This window comes from Vicugna pacos, chromosome 34, assembly GCF_048564905.1.
Source record: "Vicugna pacos chromosome 34, VicPac4, whole genome shotgun sequence".
NCBI lineage: Eukaryota > Metazoa > Chordata > Mammalia > Artiodactyla > Camelidae > Vicugna > Vicugna pacos.
The window spans coordinates 7539546-7559508 of NC_133020.1; the positions used below are offsets into that span (position 1 = coordinate 7539546).

The following is a 19963-nucleotide window of genomic DNA, read 5'->3' on the forward strand; positions in this document are numbered from 1 at the left end:
AGAAGGAGAGGGGAGAAAAAGAGTTGGATTCTCATCCCTTGTTACCCCACACTACTGCTCCTTAACTGAGAAGACTGACTATGCAATGGGACGTTTCTACAACTTCTTTCAAATAGAATAAATAAGGAAATAATCTGCATCAGGTAATAGACAACCCGGAGCTTCTAAGGCTGCATATTACTGTGGTCTGAAAGTCTCCAAGTGGTAGAAAGCCAATTGTAAGAATGCAAAAATATGTGTCACTTAGGTCTGATGCAAAAACATGTGTCACTTAGGTCTGCATGTCTGCCTAGAGATCATGGTTGTTAAAACACTCAGATAATCACAAGAAGATTGTAAGCCCCTATGCGGAGGGTCAGCCCACAATTGGTCCAGGAAGTTGTCCAGTGCTGGGGTGCTTTACTTCTGGTTTTCGTGCCTGAGGTCCCCACTAACAGCTGTGGTGGCCAGTGTTTTGCAGGCAGGATCTGACAATAGTACAACATACTCTGGCAACCAGTGCCAAACCCGAAACTGTCAGTGAAACCAAAGGACACACTGATAGGCGGATAGGTCATCTCCGCACATACGGCGGCACAGGCCCCCAGAGACTGATCGGACATCGGCCACGCCTAGTGTTCAGGCCGCACATGCCCCTGGACCACCTGTGCTGGACCCTGGACATAGACAAGTTGCACCGGCTCCGCGAGAAGGGCAGTGGGTGGACAGCCCGCCGCCGTCGCAGCAGCCCTGCCACTGTAGGTGGTGCCTGCGCAGGGCACGTTGGTGACGTCGTTGCGCACGCCTGGCACGTTCCCCTCATGCCCCGCCCGCGCACGGGCTGCCGGGAATGCTGTGGAGCCCCCGCCCCTCCGCCGCCGCCGCCATTGCCAAGGTCCGCGGCCCTAGTGGTTGCTGCTTCAGGTTGAGTTCTCTTGCGAGCACAGCCGTCCAGCTTTCCGGCGTTATGGGTGACTGTCAAACATTCGTTTCTCAAGGTGGGCCAAAACTTAGTAGAAACATGTAAATATACTTTTAATTTTCTAGACATTGTTGATACCCACATATGAACAACCATACATTTGTATTTAAAATAATCAAACAGGCCTTTTTGGCCCTAGTTGAGGTGCTTGAAGTGTTTGAAAGACACTAAGGTAAATGGTTGTACTGAGTTAGCTGGTGTATTACATATTTGTGTGTGTATGACGTACATATGTAATATGCATATAGTAATCAGTAATACAGTCTATGGCCAGTGCTTCGGGAGCTATTTATTGTTATGCTGCACTTTACGCATTCAGACAGTTCACAGTCTTCTCTAGAAGATTACGCACGCTGCTTTTTCAAGGGTGGCCTAGAAGGAGATGTGAACTTATATTCTTGTGGACATCCTGGATTGGAGCCCCTTGCTAACAGGACAGCATTGTATCTTTCTGGGAGAAGTAAAATTCTTACTAACTTAGGTATGTCTTTTCTGCCCCAGGATTAGCTGCAAAGTAAATAAAGGGAATATAGTAAAAGAGTGATTGTGAGGAATACATGGAATTGTGGGAGATATGATGACAATTATAGTTGTATAGTATTTTGGGATAGTGGAAAAAATAAGAGGGAAAAAAGCAAACTTGAGGTGAAATAAGGCATTTTATGGTACATGATTTAAGATGTTTACAAGTATCTAATTTAAATTCTTTTAATATTTATCTCCCATAATATATCTTAATTTGTTTTTGCAGACCTAATTATTTTGGTGTGATACTTTTCGATCTATACTTCAGGGGGAGAGAGGTTTAGTGAAATACTCTTCAATCCCAGTTCTACTCCAAAATCCCCATCACACAAACTCACTCCTGTTCTGTAACTTAATATTTCTATTCTCTGTTGGTTTTGGATTTTTGTTTTTGTTTGTCTTTAAGGAAGTGTTCCAAGGCTGAAATGTTTGAAGACTACTGCTTTAGATCTTTACTAAACAGTCATAACTCGTTTATTAGCAGCCTCGTTTTATTTGCAGAATGCTTATTTAAATATTATACACTTCAAATGCAATAACTATCCATGGAATTGAATTTGTTGTCTTCCAACTTTTTGTACTTCATTCATTTGTGCATGTGGGCATGCTCGACTCGGGATGTAGTCAATTGTTGTAATTCTGTTAAACATATCTCTGAAAGCTCCGTGAGGTCAGGTCATTAAATTAACCAGTCTAGTTCTCCCTGATACTGAATTTTGCTTTTATATGGATATGTCAGATTAAGGAATCAAGGACAATTCCTTGAATTCTGCATCTGCTTTTGTAATTTCTGAGACTGTAGGTATGAAGACAGAGCTGCATAGATGTGACAGAAAAGCATGATTATATTTATTTGACAGAAATTACAGAAAAATAGAAATGAGATAAATGTATTGCTTTTGAACTAATAGAATGTAAGTGATTTCTCATTTGTGTTTTTCATAACTAGTCTTATGTTTAGGCAGCAATTCCTACTTTCTCCTGTGCTTCCTCAGTATGATAATAAGATAGCTTCCTATTTGTTTAATTGGCTTAAGGATTTATTTAAATATGTTTTAATTTAGAAGGTCGTTTGCCCTTTTCTTTGTACTTAGATGTATCCGTTAGAATGTCCTTTATGTAATAGTGTAGTTTACTTTTAAAAGACTTTGCTTGCTTTACTTAAACTAAAAAGAGTGGGCATCTTTAACATATGTGTTGGTATTTATCGTTCCCCTGCCATGCTTCCAGAATATCAGAATGATAAGGGGAAATCATTAGATTCTCTCCATTTAATTTAACAGTTTTAATTGGACAGGCTCATTATTGCATTTTCTTTCAGTGAATTGTGGGTTGCTTTTCCAGTGAATCAAACTGTTCAGGTTGCTTATGAGGTTCAGCCCTTGGCATAATGTCACTAATGATTTCTACAGAACCTAGAAATGAAGGGACAGGAAAATCTATCAACAAAGAGATATAAATGGAATATTTTAAGATCAAAACTATGATTCAAATCTTTGTACTGGAAGAAAAGGACAACAGTGGGCAATTGCATCCTTGATCATTGTAAATGCAGTCAAAATGGCAGTGCCTGCCTAATTGCCAAAATAGCATCTGGGCACCTGGAAAAATGGAACGGCAGTTGTATTTGACAGGGATTATTGCCATTAGGAAATTAATAAAGAAGTCCATTATGTTACGAAAGCAGTGGCTAGTCCATTATTTTTCCCTCAAAAACTTCAGACGTTTTAAATTTTCTACATTTTTTTCTCTCACTGGTATATTTTTCCTAGAGTATACCTTCAGTTGATGCTTTTCTCTTTCTGATGCGGTGTTTAATATGGAGACCCCGTGTTGTTTCTAGAATCTTTTCTAATGGAAGGGAATAAAGTGTGTGTGTGTGTGTGTGTAGGCATGGAATTTATGGTTTGATTTTACCAGAGATGAACTCTGTTCTTCTGATATTTCAAGAGCATCTCTCACCAGTCACTGCCTGAATGCCAGAATCAAAGGCTTTTTAAATAGGCCTCTTAAAAAATTGTCATTATGTTGTTTGTCCTTTCTTGAAACTTTATTTTTTTCTGGTTTAGTTCAGATGAAGAATGCTGTGGATACCGCAGAACACTGAAATGGTCTGGAGGATACAATAATAAAACAGAGCATCTATCTTTTTAGAGGTTAAAGTTAAATAGTGGAAATTTACGTTCTACCTGGTGTTATGGGAGTCCGAGGAAGGACAACAGGTGAGGGACCAACATGGGATTCCAGTGGAGTCTGCTGCTTCAACAGATCTCGAAGGATGAGTAGAAACTAGCCTGATAAAAGGGGGTAAGGTAGTATGGAAGGTATTCTAGGAAGAATGTACATTTCACACAGAAGCATTGAAAGAAGAATCAACAGGCTGTTTGCTGGCATCTCTACCAGGCTGGTCAGGATCATGAAGTTCATGGCGTTTAGGGAGAGCTGTGGCTGGATAAGGAGGCCATGCCAGAGCATGAAGAGTCAAATATGACATGTTAAGGACTTTTTACTTGTAGTTAAGCTATCATCTCTGATTCTTTAAGCTATATACAAGCCACCTTGAAAGAAAAAAATTATATACCCCTAAGGATATATTCACTGGGGTCTTTGAATTTCAGTTAAAAAATGTTTATTTCAGAAACTAAAATCATACTGTATGAAAATATCATTAAATTGAGGCTTATTATTAAAAGTGAGAATTTTGGGCTTTCTAGCAGGTAAAATACTTTTTAATGACAAAAATTACATATTAATGACAGGCCTCTAAAAATAGGGTGTGTGGGGTCTGCTGATATGAGTTTGAGAAATATTATGTAGAGCTGATGAGTAGCCTTTAGAGAGAGTTTTTAGTTTAATTAGATGTGTATGTAATTAATTTAATTTATGTGTATTTAACTGTTTTTGAAAAAGTAATGGATTCTCATTCAAAATAATGAAAAAATATAAAAAGTTTACAAAAGCACCCAGCAAAAAGGCTGTAATCTCATACCCGTCTTCCTTCTGTCCAGTTCTGACCTCACTCTGCCACCACCATTATAACAATTTTGTTTCATTTTCTGATGTATTCTTCCAAAGTTTTCTTATGTACATATAAGCAAAAAGAAACTTGATGTCTTACTTTCACACATTTTGTAGCACATTGTACTCAGTTCCCAGATATGTACCTTGCTTTTTTCACCTTAGATATATATCAACAATTTATATACTGATGATGTTTTCATGTCAGTGTGTAGTTACATCCTTTTTACTTTTATTAATAGATTTATAATATACCATTGTTTTGTTGTATCCCTGATCAGTGGACCTTTGGGCTGTTAACAGTTATGTGCTATTATGGGCTGTTCTTCAGTAACTAACTTTGAATACATAGCATTCTTCACATTTGAAAGTATGTCTCTAATAAATTCCTAGAAGTGGAATTGCATTCATAGTTTTGGTAGATATTTCCAAATTGCTGTTCATAAGAGTTATATTGATACACTTTTCTAATAGTAATATACAAGAGCACATATTTCCCTAAGTCACAGACAGACTATTAGTAAGCTTTTGCTGTGTTAACAAACAACCCCACTTTCTCTGTGTATTAGTTTTTTTAAAAGAATTTTTTCTTGCATGTGTAACATGAGGTCTCTGTGGGTCAGCTGCATATTGACTTGTTTGGACTGGACTGGGGTCCACTTGGCTCCATGTCTCTTTCATTCCGGGTAGACTAGCCCTTGTCTGGGATATGCTGTTTTCATGGTGGATGGCAAAAATAACATAAAGAAGCTGAGACATTCACAGAGAAAGCCCTCTGTTCCATTGGCCAAAGCAAGTAACATGTTTAAAACAAAGTCGGTGGGCTAGGAAGTAAATTCTATTACAGAGAAGTTTAGCAAGGGAGAGGACAAACTATTTATACATGAATAATGCAGTCTAACATAAAACATTGAAATTACTATTTTTTGCCAAGCTGATAGGTTAAAAAATAGTAATCACATTGTAGTTGTAAACTGCATTTAAGTTAAAAGATATTGAGCATCTTTCCTTTGTTTAAGAACCATTTCTATTTCCTTTTCTTTGAACAAGTCATATTATTTGCCTGTTTTACTATTGGACTGTTGATTTTTTTCTTGTTGATTTCAGGTAACTCTTTACATATCATGGAGACTGGCTCTTTCCTTTGATATGGATTGAATATATTGTTTTTCCAAACTTTTGATTTGTTTATGGTACCTTTTGTAACTCAGAAGTTGTTATTGTTTATATGGTTGGATTTTTTTCTTTGTGGCTAAATTTTTATCTGTTTGGAATTTATGTTCCTGTTTGCATTAGTCATGAGGTAATCATAGAGCATTTGTTGAACGCCACCTATATCATTTACTAAATAGATTTCCTCTCTGGGTTTTTTTCTATACCTTCTTTTCTATTCCTTTGGCCTTTCAATCCATTCAGTATACATTGTTTTAATCATCAAGACTCTACATTACATTTTAATATCTGGTAAGCTGAGCCCTTATTCTTTTTCAGTTTTTTTTTTTGATTATTTTAATTTACTTATTTCAGGTAAGCTTTTGAATTAGTTTTCTGGTGTTTTAAGCAGATACTGGTATTTTAATTTGAGCTTATTAAATGTATACATTCATTTAGAAAGAAATTATATTGATGCTACCTATCCAGGAACATGGTATGTCTTTCTATATTGTGTCAAGCTTTTTTCATATAGGTCTTTATGTGAATGATTTTATTCTTGGATACTTTATCTTTTGTGTCCCTAATGCTGATGGGGTCTTTTTTTCTCATTATCTTTTGATAACTGAATGTAATCATATATATGAAAGCTATTGATTTCTACATATTACATTGTTCTCCACTGTAATTTGAATTCTCATAGTGCTTCTGAGATTTTCAATTGATTCTCTAATCTATATTTTATCAGCTTCAACAACTTAATTCTAAGTTGTTGAAGTTCAGAAAATGGTTATCTTACTTCAAAATCAGTTGTCACTTAAACTCCCACAGAATTTAGTTTGACTAAATACCACTTTTATCATTTTATCTTATATTGTGATAACTTTTGGAAGCAGCTCTCTGGTAGTGGAACAGGCACTAGGTTTGTAATTGGAAGACTTGGGCTCAAATTGTGGTTCTGCCTATTACTAGTTGTGTGATCAGACGCTAGTTAATTTTTTTTCCTGAACTTTGCGTTTTCTGTGACGTGGAACTAATATTCATAACTGAGACATTTCAGATTTGTTTTGAAAAGTAAATGAATTAATGTGTGAAAATTGTAGATTTCTAGTTAATAATAACTTGATAATTGCTTTTATTGGAGCAAGGAAGAATGTCCACATTTTGCACTAGGTCATAATTTCTTGAAAAAAAAGTTTATCTTTGTGTCCTCACCTTTTATCAGTGTTCTCTGGTTAGAAAAGATGCTCATAGAAAGCATAATATGTATTGATTTGTTTTTTTTTTCCTTTGATATGTCTAGTAAAATTCAAGGAACACATTCAATACTAGAACAATGCTTATTAAGTTGACTTGTTCATTAAAATTAAAAATAATTGTCCACCTTTACAGACTGAGTAAGTCTGAAGTTTGGTCCCGAAACCAGGAAGAATATGTTTTACCTTAGATACTTCTTTTTCTTTAAGATGTGCCTAGGATGCTGGCATATCTTACAAATGCTTATAGTTTTTTAGTCTGTACTTTGACTTTAAGCAAAACTTAAAAATAAGTATTTCAGATTACAGACCCATGATTTGTTTAGAGTTAATTAACATTTAAGTGTTTTTAAATACTGAATATACCATTTGATACCTAAATAGTTCTTCAGCTTCAGGTAAATTTACAAGTATCAATTTCTCCTTTTTCCTGTTTATGAAAAAGTATACATTATAAACAATACAGTCTTAATATATAGATGATTTACAATACAAGTGTAAATTAAACATTGTATACATACTGAGTAATCGAATGAATACATACTTTTGATAATGTCTGTTTTCTTGCATTTTTCGTTCTGTGCATAGTTTGACTGAATTATTTTCTAAATTATGGCAGTAAGTCATTTTTGTTAACAATAACATGAAAAAAAAAGAAGCTGTGTATTTGGCAGGAGTTCTACAGAGTGTCCACGAAATTCGTTTTAAAAACTAGGTTTTCTTGAACGCAATTTGCCTGTCAGGATTTCTAACATTTCAACTTTTTAGTTTGTCTTTGAGTTTCTCATTTGATGTTTTGAAATTTTGGATAAAAGCAAAATCCCTTGTATTTATTTCTCCCTACAGTACTGGTCACTGCCATCACAGGCACATGACATATTCAGTATAGTAATAAACTGCTTTTACTTCTCTCACTGAATTAGGTAATGCCATTCAATGTAGTTGTACTTATCAGAAAAAATGAAAGTAATGCCATTCAATGTAATTGTACTTATCAGAAAAAATGAAAACTGTGTTTTGAAAATTCAAGCACAGAAATTTTCAGAATCATAAATAGGTTAATTTAGTCATAATATTAGGTCTTTTGAAAATGTGGTCACTTTTTCGTGACCAGTTAAGTTCTCCTGGTTGTTTTAACTTAATTGAATTTAGATAAACTAACTTTAATTAATAAAATATTTTTCCTTCAGTCTTATATTGATATGTGAATATAGAGTTATGCTGTACTTTAAAGGGTTAAAACAAACTACAAGGATTATTCTTAAAACATTTTTTAAAGGATATATAATTGGGACAAAATAAGAAGGGTAAGAAATTTTATGTAAATTATAAATTGATTTATTGAAAAAAAGGTTACAGAGTCAGAATTTGAGAGTGGAGAGGGACCTTAAAAATTGTCTTCCTTGAGTAGTTAAAGATGTAGGCAGAACCGCTAATAAGGAAGGAATCGTGGCTCTCTTGGAGCACAGGCCTCCTAACTTTCAGGTTAGCCATTATTCTTTCCTCTGTGCAGTCCTAGATATAAGCAGACTGAACATTGTTAATAGGTAACATTTTCATTTACTGTGAATAAACATGCAATCAAAGAAGAATATAGGGAATAGACAAGTAGAATCAACTTAAAAATGAAGCTAAGTGTTCAAATGTTTTCATACTTTACTCAGCTTCCTTCTTATTTCTACTCTGATTAGTTAATATCAAGAAATACATACCACGACTACAGTGGAAAAACTCCCCTGAAAGATGTGCACTAAAACACTTTGCAGAAATTATCTAATAATTAAGAACCCAAGCCCCAGTGCAGTAATGATATGGTGCTACTTTTCACTTTGCTGCTGCCTGTGGGTAAAGGGTCAGTGCAGTGTGTTCCTTGAATTTCTTTCCAGGTTGAGAAATTAAATAACAAAGTTTTGTGGTCAAGAGCACTTTTTAAGGTATGGTGCCATTTGAATGACTTCTCTTCTCATGAGTTGTATGGGTTTTTTTTTTTTAACTCAGTAGAAGTCTTTTGATTTTTACCACCAGAGTGATTGGTTCATGTCTTTTTCAACCTCATGAACTGACAACAATGAGACAACACCACTTATCACAAATAGAGATGATTGTGTAATGAGTAAAACCTTTTGCCTGACATGATTCTTTCTATAAGACAGAAATTTCATTGCAAAGTAGTTACATGGCGACCGGAAGATTGGCGCCTGTGCAGTAGTAGTTCCCCTTTATCCACGGTTTCATTTTCTGTGCTTTCAGTAACCCGTGGTCAGTCATGGTCTGAAAACATTAAATGGAAAATTCCAGAAATAAACATTTCATAAGTTTTAAATTACATGTCCACTCTGAGTAGGGTGATGAAATCTCATGCCATTCCGCTTCATTCTGCCCATGATCCCCATCCATCGACCTCGTTATGGCTCCATGATCCAAGATCACCTAAGGAGATGATCCTCCTTCTGACATATCATAAGAAGGTCAATAGTAGCTTAATGCTGTGTCACAGTGCCTGCGTCATTCACCTCACTTCATCTCATTACGTGGACATGTTATCATCCCATATTATCACGAAAAGAAGGGTGAGTACAGTGCAATGGTATTTTGAGACCAAGAGAGACAACACGCACCTAACTTTTATTATAGTATTTTGTTATAATTATTTTATTTTAGTTATTGCTAATCTCTTACTGTGTCTAATTTAGAAATTAAACTTCATCACATGTATGTATAGGAAAAACGTACTATGTAAAGGTTTAGTATGGTTTGCAGTTTTAGGCATCCTTGGGGGCCTTGGAACATATCCCCCACAGAAAAGGGGGGACTACTGTATTTTCTGTTGGATTTCAGAAATGGAAACTATTTTTAAAAAGAGAGCTAGATTTTATGATGAGTGTGCTAATTCTGTTTATTATACCATAAATAGGATGAGCATACTATTCTTTAACTGTTCTTAATTCTTATATAAATAACTATCTTTTATATCAAGTTTTGTGAGGATGGGGTAATCATTGCTCAACCTAACTTAGTCTAATGTTTAAACACTCAACATTGAAACGTGTTTATTAAGCACTTGCCTCTGCACTTGGTATTTAGTGGCTGTTAGGGTATATCTGAGACACATTAGTATATGGCGCCTTTTGAGAGCTCTGGAGGAAAGCTGTCATAACTTTGGTGTTCCCCATCTCTGCACTTCCTAGTTTTGAGACCTCAGACAGGTACTTCTCTTCATAGGCTGTGCTTCCCTCATCTGTAGTTGGGATGATACAACTACGTATCTCATATTGTTGCTTTGAATATTAAATGAGATAACTTATTTTTATATGCATTGCAGTGACCGGTGCAAAGTCCTCAAACAATAAAATCTATCATTTTAAAATTACTTCAGATTATTCTGAAGGAAGTAAATAGTAAGACATATAAACAGTGGGAGCTGTAATGAGGCATGGCATCGTCTCTTTGAGAGAAGTATGAGACTGGAGTTTCTACGGTGAACATATTCTCAAAGAATGTATTGTTGAAGAGCACTAGTTGGTCAAAAATCTGATCTGAGGACAATTCGTGTGTATATTCTAACTAACCAATTGACAATACAGAAGAGTATGAAGGTAGAAAAACCTTGAACTTATATAAAGCTCCTACATGCCAATTCCCTTGCATGAGTATATTATGTGGAATTGAATTTTAGGTCTTTAAAAAGGAGGAGGGACTATTAAGTTTCTTAGGAGTTTTTCTAAAGAGGTCCAGTTAAAAGGCTCTAAGTCCGAGTTTCAAGCTGCATGGGACAGGGCAGTGGTGCGCTCGTCAGGCGTTTGGTGAAAGGCTCACAGATGCACTTGTCTTGGAATTTCCTTTTTTTTTTTTTTGAAAGAGGAAGTTTTTTTTTTTTTTTTTTTTTTTTTTTTACATTTTTGTGACAAAGTAAATAACTGCAGGGATAAAAAAGTAGCTGAACTTTTTCTTCATGCTTTTTGTGTCAGCTGAAGTCTATATATTGACACTGTCTGACACTGGTATTAAATTCATTGTGAATATAATGCTAAAATTTTCATTTCTCAACAGTAACCTTTCACATTCCATAAAATGTGGAAACTATAGCTTGATGATAGGAACATATATCAGATATTAATGTATAATCCGTACCTGTGACTACATATTTCAATTTCAGTTATTAGAATTAAAGATGTTTAACAATTCTATCTTAGAATAGGGGAATGGAAAGTCTTCCCTTTAAATTGAGAAGAAGGTATTAGAAAAACTTGCTTGAAACATTGTCTGAAAAGGGTTAAATTTGGAAATAACTTGTTTATGATCTTAAAAGTTTCTGATATTCTCTTTGAGAATTTTCTAGTAGTGTTCACTAGCATATCTTATATTTCCTTAGCCTGTGTGAGTTTCCTTTTTATATTTGCAATGGAAACAACATAAACTCAAAAGCACACTTTCAGGTTTATCCTATTTTCCATAATACTTTTGCAGCAATATAAAAGTTTGTGGTTTGTGCTCTCATCCTCTCTGAAGATACATTTATATTTGTATATCTATGTTTATAGATCATTTTTGTATTTCCCACAATTCAATTAATGTTCAGTAAGTTCTTGTCGTTGCTTTTTGTTCACTTACTTATTTATTTTGGTTTTAACTTTTCTTACTATATTTACCTTAGAGGACTTGAATATGAAACAGTTAGCTTGAATTTTGGTCACACGTGTTTTTTAAAACTAGATTTGTTACAAATTTTTCTTGAATTATTCTCTTAAAGCCATAGTACTTAACATGTTGTTAAGCATTTAATAGATGTTCAGTGAATGCTGTAGTGTGTCTCAATCTACATATATTGTGAAGCCTTCTGGAGACCTTCTTATAATAGTAGAACCAAATCTTATTGGAGTGTTAGTTTTGAGGTAGGGAATATCAGATATATAGCCAGTTGAATATTTGAGTTATTAAAATTTTCAGGTAATTGATAAAGAATATAGATTTATTTAGCATGTATTATGTATTAATCATTAACACATGTTTAACATTTAAATATTTTAACATTTAATGTAAAATAAAAAGATTTATAATAGTAATTTACTGTTAAGCATTGCATTGATTGGATTGATTCAGTTATTTTATAAAACTGTCAACGACAGGATTTGATGAGGACATTTTGGAACTGCCTTCTCTTTTGCTCACTTCTAAAATCTTGTAGAAATGCTAATTTGCAACATAGAGTTCAAATGAAAGAAAAGTTCTACAGCCTAGAGAGACACATTTAGAAATATTTATTTCATCCAACTATCAATACAGTACTAACTTAGTGACAATGAGATTGTATCAAATTTAAATTCATTAGCAATTACTTGAAAACTTTTGCAGTCACTTAGAAAGTGAGTACCATCTTGGGATTTTTTATTCAACTATAAATACTGTTATTTTATTCTGTATTATTGTATCAGAACTGAAATAAGATCTGTCTTCAAGTACCAAATGGGCCGCTAACCAGTTGTGTGACTTTAAATTTGCCCAAGTTTAAACCCTGAGAAATGAGGGATGTACCTAGCCGTTCTTTTCTGTGCTGCATGTGATCCGTGAGCTAATCTGTGTGAACAAAATTTTTTATGAGCTAGGAGTTCCATTAGTTCAGATTATCATTATTAGGATGATCATTATTATATTTGGCAAATTTTCAAATTATTTCCTAGTCTGTTTCAATTCCTGTAGCAGGGATGTTTTTGCAAGAAATAATTTGTTTTTGAATGGCTACAGGAATGTTTATAGAAATGTTGAGATCTTAAACTAACTTCCAAACCATTTAACATTTTCCTATATGTTCTTTGTGTTTATTTGGCATATGTATACTTACACATGCATATATTAAATGCCCATTAAAAAAAATCCAAAGACAAGGAAGATTCTGTTATGAGCATCCTTCCCTTACAGAATAGTTGACCTCAAACACCCACGCTCTCTCTCTTACCTGCTCTGGTGACCTTCTGGATTAGAGTTTCAGAGAAACAACCAGAGGTAGTAGCTGTAGCAAGACAGCAGCTGGGACCATACGGATCTCAGCATCCTGCCTTATGGCCATTATCTTTGTTTCTATCTTTATGCTGCCACTATGTCTCCTCTTGTGCTCTCTCCGCATCCTCTCCTCGCTGCCTCCTCCTCTTCCTGACTCCAGCTCCCACTGCCCCTTGTAACTTACCCTTCCTCTTTCATTTTTCTCTATTGATACAAGATGAAACAAGATTCTCTAATTAGGAAAAAATTTAAAAACTATTTTTTAAAGTGTATGTAGCCAGGCAGCTACCATTCCCTAAATCCCATAACCACCGTTAACCATGAAAAAAATTATTTTTGTATACTTTATCAATTAGAGTGTATTAGATTGTAGGTCTCTTTAAGTGCTGAAATAAAGATATTTAAAAGAAATGACACAGTTTTTCTCATTTTTCTATGTAGGAATGGGTTGTTGCTGTAATAAAAAATAATTTGAGGCTAACGACAAGAAAGAATAGTGAGTAATAGCCTTTCCCCTTCCCCAACTGCTGAAAACGAAAATCATGTCAGCATCAAGTCATTTTTGCCACATCCCTTGTTAACAGCTTTTTCAGGGTGGGTCATAATTCTGTGTTTTGTTAGTCTCTTAACTCCATAGTGACATGCTTAAATCTTCTTCCACATTGATTTTGTAAGTATGCGTACGTTTATTTTTAGGATACCCCGTGAATGATGGATCTCACTATTAAGTTATTATCAACTTTGGCAAAAAATGTATAACCTTTGAAGAATAAATTTACTAATATGATAAGGTTAATCACTGATTTTGCTATTTGGAATTTGTGTGTGGTGTCTCATTGTGTATGTCTAAAAAAGTAAACTTACTGTCTGCCTGTCGCCAGGGAAAAAAAAGTGGGACCTAATCAAACTGCTGTGGGGTCAACCCTTGTGGTTTTAAAGGCCCTTAATGTTGTCCAGCTGCAAAATAAAAGGAATTGGGAGGGGAAGTTGGAAGGAGTGGAGGGGGCTGGGGGGGAATGTGTGGAAAAGAACAGGGAGTCTGGCTTTTATTTTTTTTTTTAAAGTGAGTTCAGTGCCAGCCTGGACATTGGCTGTGCAGACTGTTGAGCCATTGTCTGCTCCATTTCCAGAATAGCCCCCAGTTAATCACTTCGGCTTTGAAGGGAATTTCCTCGTGGAATTCTCCACAGAAAATCTAATCAACTGACCTGCCCTCTCAACAATGGAAGGCTTTTTTTCTCTCTCTCCCTTATTGGGGCGGGCTCTGTAATGTAGCCCTTTGTGCAGAATGAACCCTCCCAGTAGGAGTGGAGAGCGTGTGTGAGTGACTGAGAGTGTGTGTGTGTGTGTGTGTGTGTGTGTGAAGAATGCACACTATCTCGTGTTGGTGAGTGTGTGCTTACTCCCTGACCAGATGCTGCGGTGCACGGGGCAGCCACCATCTCTGCATGCGTGTCTGTGTAAGTGTCTCTCTCTGTGTGTGTATGTGCCTCTGTCATTTCATGTCAAAGGTACATTACCTGATTACCTTCCTTGCCTGCCAGATTTTTATCTAGATAATTGGAACTGCTATGGAGGCTGTGCCTTGCCAGCCAGTTTAGGAGCAGTAAAGCCAGAGTTTGTCCACCTTGTTATCTGTGGCTGCCTGGGCAGAGGAAATTAAAGAGATCCCCAGCCAGGGGAGCGCCTCCCACCCCGACCTCCCCCGCAATCCCAAACAGGACAGTTTGGTAGTGCCCTCTTTTTGTTTTCATTTTTTGGTTTGGCTTGTGGTTTTGTTCCCTCGAGTGTGCGTTATTTTGGCATGTGGATACCTATTCCCCTCCACATCGCACATCGGGTTTTATGGAGTTTGGAGCCGAGGAAACTTTGGTTGGGTTGCCAGGACGTTCGCACCACTTTGTGGAAAGCACGAGCTAACAGTGAGACCGACAGAGTGAGTGACAAGTTGTTTACAGGTTTCCTTGAAGGGGCCTCTGCTATATTTCAATCTGTCAAAGTTGCTTTTCTTCCCTCAGAACAATGCCTGATTGTTGCGTGTGAGTGTGTGTGTGTGTGTGTGTGTGCGTGTGTTTCCGTGTGCGCACGGAGGGAGAGAGCCTAGAAGAGGGTGAGAAGGCATAACAATTCTTTGTGTGAAAATGCTATTACTAACATTTAATCTTTTTGCCTAATTAGTTAATACATGCAGTTTAATCGGGGTTCTGTCAGTATACAGATTTCTCTTTTAATCGGTAGCAAATGCATTTAAAAAACCATATTGTGTGTGAGTGTGTGTGCATGCATGTGCATGTGTGTGACTTTTATTATTTAGAGGAGAGAGAGTATGGGAGATGCGTCAAATGAGTTGACTTCTCACATTCGGTGATGTCTAGAAGGGAGAATTAAAAGGAAAGGACAGGCACCCTGAGGTTGTCTAGTGCCTTGCAGCCTGAGCGCGGCTGGGCTGGCGGAGGGGGAAGCGGCCAGACCCCGCTGCTGGAAGTGCGCTACCCCTTTAAGAGACTGGTCAAGGAGTCCTAGGAGAGGGAGGGGGGAGAGGGAGAGAAGGGGGAGAGAGAGATTGAGAGAGAGAGAGAGAGAGACAGAGAGAGAGAGAGAGAGAAAGAGAGAGAGAGAGAGGGAGAGAGAGAGAGAGAGAATCAATTGGTTTAGAAGGTTTGGACTCACTTGACAGGTTCAGTTGGAGACGATCATAGGTGGCTGCTGTGACAAAGGGAAATTGTGCTTTTCCAGCATGCTTACTGACCCTGATTTACCTCAGGAGTTTGAAAGGTGAGTACAGTTTTTCCCCCCTAATATATTGAAGTACAACTCTCCCATTTTACAGTAGACTCTGGCTCAGTTGAAAGATGCTCCCTTAAAACGTGTTTGTTAGAGAAGCTTTTAGCTAGTGCTTCTGCAATCTTGTTAGCTGATTTTTGTTGTGATTGCCCAGACCAAATGGAACTGATTTGCAAAGTCTCCGAGATTTCTGCTAATGTTTGTAGGTTGCGTCCTATAACAGGAAATTAAATGAACATTAAGCATCTCTCTCTCCCACTCGCTGCTTTTCTCTTTCTCATTCGCTCTCTTACTTTCTTCCTTCATTGATATTTTTCTCCCCTTCTGCACCTTTTAAAACGCTTTTGTGTGCAGAGTGTTACCGTTTTCAACATCTCTGTCTCGTAATTTCTAGGGTGACAGAAGGTTTTTAGTGGTGGTTAAAACAGAGGCTATAAGTTCTTATTTGATCCTTCTGTAAAACTTTGGAAGCTGCTCAGTAAAGCACATGACCTTTTGTTGATATAAGAGAGCGGATTTTTTTTTAAAGAAAATTTAGTATCACAGTAGTCTATTAGTAGATTACTCTTGAAATGTCAAAAAAAGGGAAATGGGGATGATCTCTTTTTAAGTTTTAGTGGCCACTTTTTATGCTGTCTTAAGCTGAATTTTGATTTACTATATTTTCCCTTTTGCTATGATGGGAATAAGTGTATTTGTAATTAAGTAGTTCCTATTAGAGAAATATGTGCAGTATCCTTCCATTTGATGTTGTTGCAAGTAAAGCAGGGCTTTGAAAGAATTCTAGCCCTCTTCGTGCTCCTGTAAGTACACATTGCAATTTTTAAATTTGAGTTCTTATCCCAGCATAAGTTCATTTTTTGGAACTATAAATAGAATTTTGTTTGCCATTAAAAAGAATTCAAACTTTGTATTCTGTATGGTGAATTAGAAAAAAAAAATAGCTAAAAAAAGCCAGGATGCATGATACCCAGGCTTTTTTTTTTTTCATTTTCATGAAAGCTACCTTCTGTATAAACATTTGTTGTATCTGACTATGCAATGCAAGCTAGGTGCTAGACCAGCTGGTTAAAAATATGCTAAGTCAAGCTGTTCATCGCTCAAAAGACTGAATTTGATATGAAAAGACGAAAAAAGAAAGGACAAAGATTAAAACATTCTAGAAGTGAAGCAGTGGAAGAGAAGGGTATTGAGAATAAAATAATGCTTGAATGTGGTCAGATATTAGAGAAGCCAATATCAGATCAGGGAAGAAAGTAAAAAAGCCAACATGTATACTTCAGTGCTGTCTTCTTTTTTCATTTCCTCCTCTTCTTTTTTTTTTTTTAATTTAAGGTGCATCCTCACTAGATAATTCCAGTGAATGATTGAGCTTTCTTGACAGTTTTGAATAATCTTTTCAAAGTTCTATATATTAACTCTTTAAAATGCTTAGCTTTTGTTTGCAAACATAGCGTGTCTCTTATGTAGATATTGAAGTTATTTATATTGGAACGTGCTATTGCTTAATACCACAGGAAGTTTTCTAGTATGTACAGAGCAGCACTTAAATGATAGTATTCTTCAGCCCTATACTTTTTGAAAATAAAACTCTGAGTCTGATTTGTAAGCCTGTTAACCGACTATTCTTATAAAAAGGTAGTTACATATTAACAGGCTGTAGCCTATTTCTTTATATAGGCAAGCTTTCCTGCTGTGAACTTTATTCGTATTTTTTTTCAATTATCTCTTCTTAAACTAAACTTTTCCCTTTCCTATTCTGATGCTCAAATTTCTTAATATTTTTTTTCCTCCTGGTGAGAATTTCATTTTTTTGTCACCCAGAGGCATGCTTTTCTAACTGGCTAATTAAATAAGCAAGTGATAATCAATAGAGTTGTTAGTACAGACAGCATACTTGGAAATATTAGTAGCTAAAACAATTTTGAAAAATGTCCTACAATATAAAATTTCTTAATAATTTCCCCTGTGGTTGTAGTTGGTAATACATACAAAAATCTCAGTAAATCATTACTATTTGTTTACATTGAATTTGTACGGGTGACTGTATCTGTACTCTCATACAGTATATATCATGCAGACTCAATATTTAATATGTATATTCTCCAAAGGAGGTATATATGCAGTGATTACAGTGTCACATATAGTCGGCTTTTTTTTTGTCTTTTCAGCTATCTGCAACTTTCATTGAATAAGTAGTTCATTTCTATTGAGTGTTAATTTTTATTCTATTTGCTCACCTGCTATAGATGAGTTATTCACTCAAACTTAGTCAGAAATCTGAAAAGAAGACTTCTAAATTTCTTTATGAAATGGAGAACATTGCTTTAGGGGATATTAATAAGTTGCTTGGGGTTTATGTATTTCTGAAGTTTATGTGATTTTTTTTCTAGTTTCCTCGGTAGAGTCTTGTCTATCTTCTATTATTCTTTCCAACCTGTAGACTAGTTGGAACTTTAAGGCATATTCAAAACTTAAATATCAGGATCACAATTTGGATATAGATTTGTCACGTCTGTATTACCAGCCCTAGAAATGAACATGGTCAATACTGTCAGACTGCTAAACAGTTGTTTAGTAATTCAGAAGTAGCAACAATTTCATTGTCTGCCAAAAAATATTTAGGAGGTAAAGAAAACTGACCAGTGATTCTAAAAAGCAAGCAGGTTGAAATATTTTATTTTTATTTTCAAGCATTCCTAACATAGCTGATTATGATTAATGAAAAACACAGTTCTCAGGTGGGAGGTGAATAGACAAAGTATGTTGTAAGGAATTATTTGTAAGCAGAGTCTTGTGCATCATATTATTTAGAGAGAACATAACTGGCAACATGGTCTAAGTGTTAGTAAAGCGTCATTAGAATGAACACTTGAACTCTTCTAGAATTTTTACAATGAAGATGATCGATTTATATATTTACCTGAAAATAAATAATAAAAAATTATAACAAGATTTTTCCTTTCAGAATATCATTTTTTATGTTCCTAGAATGAAAATATTTTAAATATTTGTCTTAATTGTCAATATCAGTTTATTTCTGATGAATGGAAAAAAAGCAGTTTTTGTTACTATCAATAATAGTATGTGTTCTATTACTTTTCTTCTGTTTATATTTATCCTGTTTAATTGTAGCATTATAGTTTTATGACTAAGCTACTTGTTACACTTTCTGATTGCTTTATGTTAGAGACATCATTAAAAAGCAAGTGTAAGATGATTGCTTGAGAAGACAGTCTGATAAAGTCTAGAAAGAAAAAAAGTTGGACGTGAAGGTAGTGGGATGAAGCAAATGCAGCTTATAATAGTACCTATTTGATTGCTTCTCTCAAAACGGGTGCAGACAACACACTGCCTCTTTTCTACATGTTGAAGAGATTACAAGAGTAAAACCTTCTGCAGTAAAAATTTAACTTTCTATTTACTTTATATGCCCATCAAATTTACTTATGGTCATATTGACTAAAGAAATACTTTTTTCACAGCAAGAAACTTTTAAGTTTTTCTGAAGAAAGAAATATATATCAGGTACTGTAAAAAACTATTTTGTAAAATTACCATGAAAAATTGCTATTAGTGGGCTGCAAGAGTATTTCTAACATTAGCAGTACTTTAATTACCTAAAGTTTGGCCATAGTAATAAAATATTTATTCCCTGGACAGATTGATGTAGCTTAATTAAAAACTTTTTTTTTTTTTAACCATTGTGCTCATGAGTGATAAATACTTCCAGTTAGCAGGTCACCTCTAGGTGTCAATCAAAGGGAAGTTATCTGTTCACATTCTGTCACCTTATGGTAACTGTAAACCTGTAAGTTTGATACTGTGTTGGGGATGTTCTTATATCTGCCTCTGTTCACTTTTTAAGTTTATTTTTTATTTATTATTACTTTGTGGAGGAAAAGGTGCCTGATTATAGATTTTAATTACCACCCCAATAATTGGTGAGTTAACTGAGCTAAGGGATTAGTTTGGAGCGCAGCTTGCCTGAAGCAGTGGGCAAACTATACTTCTCTCCCGCTCCCGCTGGAGTACTGTCCTGAAGACTTAGCGGGTGACCCGGCTGATTACCAGGAACAATTAAGGGTTAGATGTCAGGTAGCTCAGTGTTCAGTAGGTTGATAGGTTGATGGAGAAATGTGTGGGTGTTCTGATCACTTCACGCGTTGGTGGGCTCTCACCTTACGTTTCTCAAATATAGTCAGCATACAATAAAGTGTTTACCTGTGCTTAGGGAGCTTTTAACTGAAGTCTGAATATGCATCGTACC

General features: G+C 35.6%; 1 protein-coding gene across 3 annotated transcripts in view; it reads left to right on the forward strand.

Moving 5' to 3' along the window:
- Nucleotides 1-862: 862 nt before the first annotated feature.
- Nucleotides 863-19963, forward strand: part of SOX5 (SRY-box transcription factor 5) — a 377294-nt gene continuing 358193 nt past the window's right edge. The window contains exon 1 of one of the 3 annotated variants that reach the window (XM_072954196.1): nt 863-977. Coding sequence is in view for 2 of the 3 variants with exons in the window: in XM_006199937.3 (XP_006199999.2) it covers nt 15647-15684 (38 nt within the window). In the remaining variant the exon portion in view is untranslated. Of the gene's footprint in view, nt 978-15544; nt 15685-19963 lie in introns of those variants that run through there. The other 2 variants (XM_006199937.3, XM_006199939.4) reach the window with 2 other exon arrangements.